The following is an 11,357-nucleotide window of genomic DNA, read 5'->3' as shown; positions in this document are numbered from 1 at the left end:
TCTTTCCTGAAGCAGCCGACACAGATTGTGATTAATGAGCCCATGTAAGGCACCATCTCTCCCTCTCACTCATGCTGCTTATTTAATAAGTTCCAGGTATAGTTACTGAGAATTTATATTTAAGGAGCAATTGTGTCTGTTCATTTCTGGAGTGAGAAAAGAGGCACCTACAGCACATTGGTGGCAGAAAGCATTCATAGTTTTCTCTCAAAAGTGTTCTTGAAATGTATGGAAGTTGTGGTCTGTGTTGGAATTAGGTTGGTGATTGTGTTGGGAACTTGAGGCACTCTGCTCAAGAGAAATGAGCAAAACCAGAAATAATAGAGGGAACAAAGGGGCAGTGGAAATCCCCCCCCCCCAAAATGCATAATGAAGGCAGCCAGCTTATCAAAGGTTAAGGTTAGCTCCTACATAAAGGTGAGTCAAGCTGGGAGCAAACAGGTCATCAAGCTGCATATGTGACAGTATAAAACCATATGTGTAGCTGCAGCCCCCGTAGTCTCTTGTCTGTACCATGAGATGGATGAGCCACCATTCTTGCATAAGAATAAAGCCTTTTTGCTTTGCTACCCATTGCCTGGTGATAGTCTCCGCCACACAACAAACCTCAACGTGGCCGAGTCCCACAAGAGCACTTCCACCAGCCTTGCACAGAATATCTACATGGAGGGTTTTGCTCCTTCAGTGAAGACAGGAGTGAGGAAGCATAGCTAAATCTGGGTGATATTAAAGCTAGTTATTCCCTCCCGCTGTCAAACATTTTATTGCTTTAAGTACACTGGAGATGAACCAGCAATCAAATATGACGAGAGTATGTGTTGGCTAGATGCCTTTGGAAGTATAGTCTGGACCCCTCGTCTTGTTCATTTATAGGCACAGGCAAAATAGTATAGGGATGTGTGTTCATGCATGGGTGTGTATGCGATTTTAAAAGCTGATCCTAAAACATAATACACTAGCTATTATTACAAGGCTTGCAGTTTGAATTTCTTCTTGCTTTCTTCTCTCATTTTATCACGAAGTAGAAAATGCTCTTCAGCTGCATTAATATATCCAGATATTAAATAATCCATTATTAGTTACGTGATGCAATTTTATCTTAGTTATCGTTCAATTGTGTCTATTGATATAGAGATTTTCAGTAATAACTGCATAGAATGAAATAACGAGATTGTCAGCAGAGAGTTGGTGAAAGGGTCTCATTCTATAGCACTTCTCTTCTTTGAGTTTCCTTTTAAAAATACTAGGAAACAGGTCATCCCTGAAACACAGTACTAAACTGGAAGCCAGGAAGGCAATAATGATCAAATGGGGAGGAAACCTGGGAAAGTGTGTGCCCATGTTGACATGAGAACAGTTAGGATGGGGGAATCACATAGGTTCTCTCTAGGTATGAATTTAAGGGAAACTTGTGCTAAGCTAATGGTGCAATGGATTATAACAATAATAAATAGGAATTAAAGTGATTTTGGGAAATGCCAATAAAAGAATGAAAATTGCAATCATGTGGCTGATTAGCAAGATGAATAAAGAAAGAAAATGGGAGAAAGGTTAGGTATATGAAACTCAAGGAAAAAAGGCAGGTTATACATTTAATAACTAATGAATAAACACACTGATCCAGTAGAAATAAGATTAAAACTATACAAAATATTTTATGTACATTGTGAGAACATGTAAAGAAAGTCTTAACTTTACACTCAGTTGATTGGCAAAGGGAATGACTCAACTGAGGTTCAAACTGCAAGTCAATCTTGGAAACAAGCAGATGAGAGAAGAAGAGTATGGATGTCCTTTGGTTGCTTCTGTTACTGTTGTTTGTCAACAGCTATAACATCTGTAGTTTCCATGACAGTTCGGTGCCAAAGAACTACCAGCACATCCTGGCCTTGGCATTTGCTGTCCAAGAGATCAATGAAAACCCTGACATTTTATCCAACGTCTCTCTGGGATTTCACATCCTCAACAGCTACTACACTGCCAGGACGACCTATAAGGCCAGCCTCAGCCTCTTTTCTGCACAACGGAGGTTTGTCCCCAACTTCCAGGGTCACAACCAGAAGAAAGTGATAGCTCTGATCGGAGGATGCATCTCCGAAATCTCTGCGAATGTGGCCGTCATTTCAGCAATGTACAAAACTCCACAGGTAAGCCTGTTCATGAGAGAATAGAGAGAACACATCATGGTGGCATCATAATGATTTCAGAAAAATTGCCTGTTATCCTTTGGATAGATGCAGGTTTAATGATACTGCTATCAGGTTTATCGACAGTTCACTGGCAAACTGTGCTGATCAAGAGGTTTGAAGCAGGGCTTTGTCCTTTCCCTGATCTTGTTCAACCTTTTCATCCATGACTTTGGTCACTAGTTGGGAGCTGTATCCTGTGAACATTGTCTGACATAGACAATGGGGCGACGTCCTCGGAGGAAAAGAAGTGGGGCCTGCAGAGGAGCTCAGAAGACCTGAGGATCTGGAGGAACCAGTCCTGTCCCAAGGCCACCTGAAGTGCCTCTTGACGGATAGGATTCACCTGATCTACCTCATAGCCTTTCTCAGAACCTGAAAGTCCTGCTTTCACCCCTGATTCCCCCTGAAGACTGAGGGTGGCAGATCGGGATGGTGACAAAATGTGTTAAAAGTGAGCAGAAGAGGGAGCTGGGATCAAGCTTGCATGTTTGCACACAAAGCCACCTGACACCTTACTTGCGTGAGCCTAAATGTCTACCAGCTCTCTGTGGTTTGGCTGGCATATTTAGGTGATGATTTGTTAATACCCTGTGTCCTCCATTGGCGTTAAACAACAGGTTTACAGAATGCGCACAAAAAGCCCCCTTTTCTTAATTTGTTGCCTGGATCCACCCCTTTGACATGATTCTTGATTCCTGTAGATCTTCTGTTACAGATGATGGCAGCATATGACCGCCTGAAGCAAAACCCCAGGAGTCTTTAAATACTTCAGATATTTTAATGACTGTCACATAGCAGAGACCCCCTTTTCTACAGTCCCAGAAGTAAGGACTATCACCGGGAGTAAGAGTACTCAAACCGAGCAATGCAATTACTTGCAGATGGTGTTATTCTGATATTCCACAGATAAAATGGCATACAAGCCATTAGATTCATGTAACATCACTTTTGAATAATATTTATGCATTTTATTTCAGCTCACTTATGGATCATTTTTGCCAATACAACATGCCAACACTTTATTCCCCTTTTTGTACCAGATGGTCCCAAAGGAAGCCCACCAAAACACAGGAGTTGTGATATTACTTCAGCATTTTGGGTGGACATGGATTGGGCTCTTGGCTGTGGATGATGACAAAGGGGACCGGTTTTTACAGACAATGGTTCCAATGCTTGATGAAAATGGCATCTGTTACGCCTTCATCATGAGAATCCCAAAATGGAATTATGTGGATGAGATTATAGAATACGTTTCACAACGTATAGAACACTATGTAACTGTCTTCAAGGAGAAAGCCAACGTATTTTTTGTATATGGAGAACCTCCATCCTTTCAGGCTTTGAGAGTGCTGTTCTTTGTAGCACCATTCATAGAACTGCCACCTCTTGGAAAAGTCTGGATTGTTACATCTCACTGGGATTTTGCATCATTCTCTATTCAAAAGAATTGGGATTTACAAACCTTCCATGGTACCATATCTTTCACAGTTCACTCAAATCAGCCTGAGGGTTTCCAGAAGTTCCTTCAGATGGTAAGACCTTCGTGGTTCAAAAGAGATGGCTTTATTCAAGACTTCTGGGAACAGGCTTTTGGCTGTTTCCTAACAACGTCCAAGGAGTGGGAAGGAGAGGAGAATAAAACCTGCACTGGGGAAGAGAATCTGGAGAGTCTTCCTGGAAGTTTGTTTGAAATGAAAATGACTGGCCACAGCTACAATGTCTACAATGCTATCTATGCTGTGGCACATGCTCTGAATGCTATATTCAAATCCAAATCCATGAATAGAAGATTGGAAGAAGGACGAAAAATGGCATTTCAGAATGTGGAACCATGGCAGGTAATAAAATTAATGAAACTTAAATTGAGATTTACTATAACTATGTTTAAGGTGTGGATACCCAGAGCGGTACTGTCAGCCCCAGAGCCATCACCCCTCCAGTTCCCTTCATGATCTCATGCAGCCTGTTCTTGTTGTAAAAGATGGGATGATGCCTGAATTGGAAACCAAGTTATAAAGGCCAGTGTGATCAATGTGGGAACAATTTATACTCTTAGGTGCAGAGTGTGCTAGAGGCATGGTCTCACCAATCTATAGAGGCTCGTTGAACACAAAGTTGGTAGCAAAATAAGTTTTAAGTTGACCTGGGAGCAGAACTCTGGGGGTGCTATCAATGAGGCATGTGGGAGCAGTTTTCTTTTGGTTTCTTTTTGCAAATCCACTTGGATAAGATAAGCAATGGCAGTCTAGTGAATTGTTTGTAAGTCATAATCTGCCACCCATGTGGAAGCAGTGAAAGGAAAAGAACAATCAAATGATCCCACATCATGTACAATTCAAGAGTAGAGTCCGATGGATGAAGCCCCCACCTGTGCCAGGTGTGGGGAACGCCCAGCTCTCCATGTGTTGCTGAATTGCAACCCAGTCAATTGCGGCTTCTAGAAGTTGTAGTTCAGCAACATCGGAGGGCCCAGAGGTTTCGGCACCTCTGACACCTGCTGTTTAAAAAACTCCTGCCTTTGTGCCTTTGTGAAATGGCTGTCCTTTTTCCGTGTTATCCTTCAATCCAGGTCCATCGTTTTCTACGGAGCATCGTTTTCAACAACAGTGCTGGAGATCGTGTGCACTTCAGTGAAAATGCAGAATTAGTTGTAGGTTTTGATGTTACAAACTGGAAGATTTACCCCAATGGTTCAGTGATTAGAGCCAAAGTTGGAAAACTGAACCCTCAGGCTCCTTTCGGCAAAGAGTTAACCATTCATGATGATCAGATTGAGTGGCATCAAAGCTTTAATCAGGTGAGACATAGCTGTGTGTGAGACCAGATATTGCCATGAACATCAACCTTGGGTCCCAAAGGTTGTTGGACTACAACTCCCATCATCATCAGGTGGGTTAGCCAATAATCAAGGAGGACTGAAGCCTGAAGGACAGGTATTGAGATCAGCTTCAAAAATTTTGAAAATTCCTTATTGTGTTCCAGATTTCATTTTGGTAAAATCCCACATAATCTTTTTTTTTAATTGCTTGATTTCTGGTGTGGGGTATCCAGAGAGAATGTCCATTTGCTGGATATTTCCATATTCTGGGCATGATGCTAGTAATCCATTTTCCATATTCACTCATGGCCATGCTGAAGTCTATCTCCTTATTAATAAAGCCAGTTAAACCAGGAGCTCAGAATCTTTTCCAGTCCTTTGCCCACATTCTCTTAGGGAAAACCATCCAGGGATCATATGCCAGTGCTGGGTGGGGAAGAGGGAAGTGACTGCGCCCAAAGAGGGTGAAGGCGCAGGCATGACTCTGGCCTGTGTTGAATAGGCTACATTCCAGCAATTCCAAACATAGAGGCTTCTGGATACATCCCAGTAGTTCTCTCTATTCTCCACAGAGGCAAGCAAGATGGATGATCGCTGTGCAGGGCCACATTCTAGCCAAGCAGAAGAGCTCGAGGAGACGCAGAGCAGGGCTGGTGGGGGGGGGGAATCATGGAAAGCATGACTTGGGATGAAACCTGAGGCATGAAGAGAAGCCCCCACCCCCCATCCTGGCGTTTTCTCCCCAGGAATGATTATTACTATTTGTTACATTTCTATACTGCCCTTCATTGGCAATACCAAAGTAACAAACGAAAACAACACCCCCTGGCCCAACCAATATTTTGCCAAAAATATTTTTATTATTGTAAAAAACCCAAAAAAACCACCCCTTTCCTCAGTTTCCCCTAGTATAGATGCAAAACATGGACTGACTGCTTTGGCAGGTAGAATTGCTCCTCTGCACCATCTCCATCAGATCAAGGGGCCTCTGGGTGCCAAAGCATCTGATGATGTGAGGGCCCATGACTTCCTGGCTGTCTCTCATGGTTCTGGGCTCACAGCTGCCAGGCTCCATGAGCATCTGCTATCTATAGGCCATTGGCTCCTTAACCGGCTATGAAGACAAGGGCAGGAATACTGGAGAATAATGTGATGGAGAGAGGGTGGCAGTCTTTCACATCTCACTCTGGGGTGGCATTTGTTCAGTGCACAGGTGGCAGCTGAGCTACGACATTGGAAAGAGGCAGAGAATATGATTCGCCTCCATAAACCTTTCTGCAATGCTTTATTCAGATCAGCCCAGGCTTCCTTCTGAAGCCAGCTAGGACTCCACATCCTTGGGACTCAGCATGCCACTATCTTTCATTCTTAGGGCAGGCCAGCCCTCTTCAGGCGTTCGCTCCTGACACAAGTGGAGTGATCTGACAGGGGGAGATGTTGACTGTCGCCTCTCCATCAGGACCATCCCTGTCTCCCTCCGGGTGTTGAGCTCTGAAGGCAGGGTCCTAAAACTGTTCTGGAAAAGGATAAATGTAGAGGACACTCCCTGCTACAGATATCCAGCCCTCAAAATGTGGAGGAAAGCTGGAACGGCTGACTGCTCCATGCTCACTTTCTTCAGCACATAATCCTAATCATGCGACAGTCGAATGACAGATAATATGTTCTTGCTAATCTTCCTTTCTTGTTTTGGTGCAGATGCTGCCAGTTTCTGTGTGCAATGACAACTGCTATCCTGGCTACAGCAGGAAAAAGAAGGAGGGAGAGAAATTCTGCTGCTATGATTGTGTTCCATGTCCAGAAGGGACCATCTCTAACAAGAAGGGTAGGAGCAGTGCTTTTTTCTAGAAAAATAGGTGACGGTACTAAACATGAAGTTGTTGCAATATGTGCCACACTTTTTAACAATAGCCGAAAGAGGTGCCGACACTGCGTACCCTTCAGTACCCCCTGAAAAAAAGGTACTGGGTAGGAGGCAATATGTACAGAGAAATAATGATGTGTATTTAATATGACTTGTTTGCTATTTCCTCCTTTGAAAATAGTGTATTCCTTTAAATATATTTTGCAATACATATTTTAAAGAGCATCAAACAAGTAATATTCTTTTCTCCAATAGTTTCAAAAAGAGAGCACTGTGACCTTATGTCAGTTACTGCCTCTCCGTCTAAGCACCTTAAATGGGTTTTGAGGATCAATTGAGGGAAATAATATATTCAGAATAAAATGTAACACTATATATATTTTACTTAAAAAAAATAAAACAAAGGTATCTTTAGAAGCACACACATCAGCAATGTCATTTGTCAAATGCCTGAGCATTTCCAAAAGGCCAACAGACTTCCAAAGCTAAGGAGCATTGGAGTCCTCAAGGCACAAACAGATTTGTGTGGCTATTCCTACTCTTGGTATTTCCAGATCTAGATGGGTGGGTTGCATCCAGACTAAGTTGGTTGTGCTTGGTTCCCAATGAGAACAATGGGAATAACTTTAATTCATCTGTAGATTTTCACATTAATTTCAACTCCACTTATCTTTATTGCACAATTTGTCCTGTCTTCTTTCTTTAATGAAATTCAAGAAAATGGACATGGGGCTGTTGTGTGGGCCATGCCTTAGGAATAAAGTGTACCAGAACTGCAAAGAACACATTTAACAAATTATACTTGGCAATCAAAAATAATTTGTGTTTATCCCAATAAATCATAGGAAAATCCTGGAAGAGACTTTGTGATGCTAGTTCCCACATTCCATGCCATGGGTCTGGGGTGTGTAGGTTTTCTTTGAAGTCCATTAAATATTTCTACCATTTCCTTCAGTCTCCCTGGTTGCTTTCAATTCCTTGTTTTGTCACAACATCTTCTCCTGGCTTTAACTGAAGTTTGAATACTAAGTGCTTGAAAATGTTGAAAATGTTAACAGGCTGTATGCTAAAAACAAGTTCTTCCTTTTACCTTAAGAAATGTATTTCAGCTCTGGTTTCTTTGGAAGTAAAAATATTTGAGTCAAAATGAACAGCTGTCAGGTGAATGATAGGGTATCTCAAATAAAGCTCAGCTGAGGGTATCATGGGTATTCAGGAAGCTTGAGTGTGTGGGAAGGGTTGTAGAATAAAGGAAAGTGCATCTAAAAACCCCAGCAACCAGAAAAATAAATTAGTGCAACAAAAGCTCTGCACAACACCTACAGAAATTTCACCAAACTTTGCTTTCCCCTTTGGAATACAGTTTAATTTATGGATACTTTCAACAACAGGAACAGCCACAAAATAATAATAATAATAATAATAATAATAATAATAATAATAATAATAATAATAATAATAATAATAATTGGACTAGGACAACAGCCTAGTGTATTCATGGTTTTCAATTAGAGCAGAATTTACTATTTCACGGAAAAACAATCTAGTTGACCAGTTCAGCATCATCCAAACTTTCTCACTGAAATCATGAGTGTCCTATGTGGTTCAGTTGGTCAAAGAAGGCTGCTCCTCTCCCCAGAGGCAGGCCTTGTGTACTCCCCGTGAACAGCGGGGGGGGGGGGTCGGCATGGCAAAGCCGCCCGCATCACTGGGAGTCCCGGCTGCGTCACACACCCCGGCTGACCAATCCAGTCGACCAGGGGGCATGAACCACCGCTTGGCCGGGGGACTCCCTCTCCTTACCTCCTCTTTCGTCGGATCTCCCGCCCTGCCACCCTATTTTCATGCGTTCGCCATTTGGCCCTGTGGAGAGCCAGTGTGGTGTAGTGGTTAAGAGTGGTAGTCTCGTAATCTGGGGAACCGGGTTCGCGTCTCTGCTCCTCCACCTGCAGCTGCTGGGTGACCTTGGGCCAGTCACACTTCTCTGAAGTCTCTCAGCCCCACTCACCTCACAGAGGGTTTGTTGTGGGGGAGGAAGGAAGAGGAGAATGTGAGCCGCTTTGAGACTCCTGAAGGGGAGTGAAAGGCGGGATATCAAATCCAAACTCTTCTTCTCTTCTTCTTCTATGGACCACGGTTGGTCGCCTGTTGAGGGAGCCAGGTAGGAATTTTTCCACTTGGCGAATTGGCACCTGCCATGTGGTTTTTGCCTGCCTCGTAGCAATTGTCACAACTTTGTAAGGTGTGGCAGTTAGGCATTGGTGAAACCTGCCTCTCCCATTTAAGGGTATTCTGTTAAAGGGATCCAGGGGTGTGGATCTTATCCGAAGCCCAGGTAGATGCTAGGGCCTTGCCTCGACCCCAACGGGAACCCTGGGGGAGCTCGTAGCGGATGCACATCAACAGGGCTCCCCCTACTGGTGGCTGACCCTTACAAGACTTCCTGCATGGAGTCAGATATAGTCAGTTCAGTTCCAATGCCTGCCAATACTGCTCACATCTGTAACCAATAAAGTTGTGGCCTTAATTATCCCATCAGCCTAAAATATTGGTGTCCGTGTGTTTTATTATACAAGAAATGGGGGAGGGCTTGGGGCCGTGACATGCAACTGTATGGACACAAAGAGCACTTTCACTTCTTTTTAAAATAAGACTTTATCAAAGCTTTTTCACAATACAATAATACAAAAGAAGCCACTCTACATAAAAACGGAGAGCTAGAGATAGAATGCCGAGTCCTCCCTCCAAAGCTGCTCTTGACTCTGGTCTCACTCAGGAAGTGGAGGCCCTTCTAGCTCTCACCTGGGAGCTTTCGTTTCCCCAGTCCCTCATCCTGGGAGGTTTTCCCTTCCCTGCCTCTCACTCAGGATCCTCCCACCATCCATCTGCCCCCCATGTGTTCACAATCCCCCAACAACAGCCCAGAGCAAAGGAAACCGAAAGGAAAGGAAAGGGGGAAAGGAGATGAAGGAGAGGAATTTCACTGGCTGCCGTAACTGATTCTTTCAGGAGATGTACGTAGGTCGTCATCTTGACATTTTTAATTGTTCCTCCACCCTCCAGATATGGATGCCTGTGTCAAGTGTGCAGAAGAAAACTACCCAAACCAGGCCCAAACAGGGTGTGTTCCAAGGGGGCTGAGCTACCTCTCCTACCAAGAAAAGTTAGGGCTCAGCTTAGCTGTCTCCGCTCTGGCTTTCTCCCTGATCACCACCTTCGTGCTGGCGACTTTTGTGAAGCACAGGGACACGCCCATCGTCAAAGCCAACAACCGCAGCCTCACCTACCTCCTCCTCCTCTCCCTCCTCCTCTGCTTCCTCTGCTCCTTGCTCTTCATTGGTCAGCCTGGAAAAGGGACCTGCCTCTTCCGACAAATGACTTTCAGCATCGTCTTCTCGGTGGCCCTTTCCAGTATTCTGGCCAAAACCATCACCGTGGTTCTAGCATTCATGGCAACCAAGCCCGGATCCAGAATGAGGAGATGGGTGGGGAAGGGGCTGGCCAATTGCGTGGTCCTTTCCTGCTCTTTCCTTCAAGCTGGCATTTGCACCCTTTGGCTAAGTGCTTCCCCTCCATTCCCAGATACAGACATGCAGTCACTGAAGAGTGAGATCATCCTGGAGTGCAATGAGGGTTCAGCTACCATGTTTTATTGTGCTTTGGGTTATATGGGTTTTCTGGCCGTTGTGAGTTTCCTTGTGGCTTTCCTGGCCAGAAAGTTACCTGACAGTTTTAACGAGGCCAAATTTATCACGTTTAGCATGTTGGTTTTCTGCAGTGTTTGGCTGACCTTTGTTCCAACCTACCTGAGCACCAAAGGGAAATACATGGTAGCCGTGGAGGTCTTCTCCATCTTGTCCTCCAGTGCTGGGTTACTGGGTTGCATCTTTTTCCCTAAATGCTACATCATTGTGCTGAGGTCTGACCTGAACAACAAGGAAAGCCTAATAAGGGGAAGAAAATAATGTTTGATTTTTGTTTCTCTCTCTGTGTGTGTTCATATCTAAGAGCTTGAGTAGTCCTGGGCTATCATTCACTCTGACCTCTGATCTTGATCTTTGAATAAATTTGTGTCTCATCAGTTTCCTCTGTGTTGGTTTCTTATTCTTGACCACCTCCAGATTGGGGAACTCTATTTTCTGGATCATGATCATGATCTGGGTGTGGATGCAGGGGAGGGCAAATCAGGTTTGGGTCAGTTTGGACCCTATAGAGTCTGATCCAGATTTATAAATCAGGGCCAGAAACTGTACATAACTGCCAAAAACATAGATTGATCAAAAAATATTTGAGGGGTCCAGGCCCCTTCAGGTCAATGGGCATTGCCATTCAAATGGTGTTGGTGCACCACATCTTGTGATCAATTATGTGGGGTGGGGCTTACCTGCCCCCCCCTATTTTATTCAAGTTGGCACCCCTGGAATTTTGACTGTGATGGAGGCAACAACATGAGAGGTGCCAGAACTGAGTTGCATTGAGTTCTGGC

General features: G+C 44.0%; 1 protein-coding gene across 1 annotated transcript; it reads left to right on the top strand.

Annotated features, from left to right (window-relative positions):
* Positions 1–1,784: 1,784 nt before the first annotated feature.
* Positions 1,785–10,955, top strand: LOC310690342 (vomeronasal type-2 receptor 26-like; the record flags this gene model as incomplete). The annotated part of the gene is made up of 5 exons (XM_083469098.1): positions 1,785–2,147; positions 3,167–4,027; positions 4,759–4,986; positions 6,706–6,832; positions 9,935–10,955. The coding sequence occupies 5 exons, from the start codon at positions 1,785–1,787 to the stop codon at positions 10,834–10,836; spliced, it is 2,481 nt and encodes an 826-aa protein (XP_083325224.1). The 3' UTR covers positions 10,837–10,955.
* Positions 10,956–11,357: the final 402 nt, after the last annotated feature.

Source organism: Podarcis liolepis (genome assembly GCF_965112155.1).
Source record: "Podarcis liolepis genome assembly, chromosome: 12".
Lineage (NCBI taxonomy): Eukaryota > Metazoa > Chordata > Lepidosauria > Squamata > Lacertidae > Podarcis > Podarcis liolepis.
Note: the sequence above shows the minus strand (reverse complement) of the source record. Positions and strands in the feature narration are given on the sequence as shown.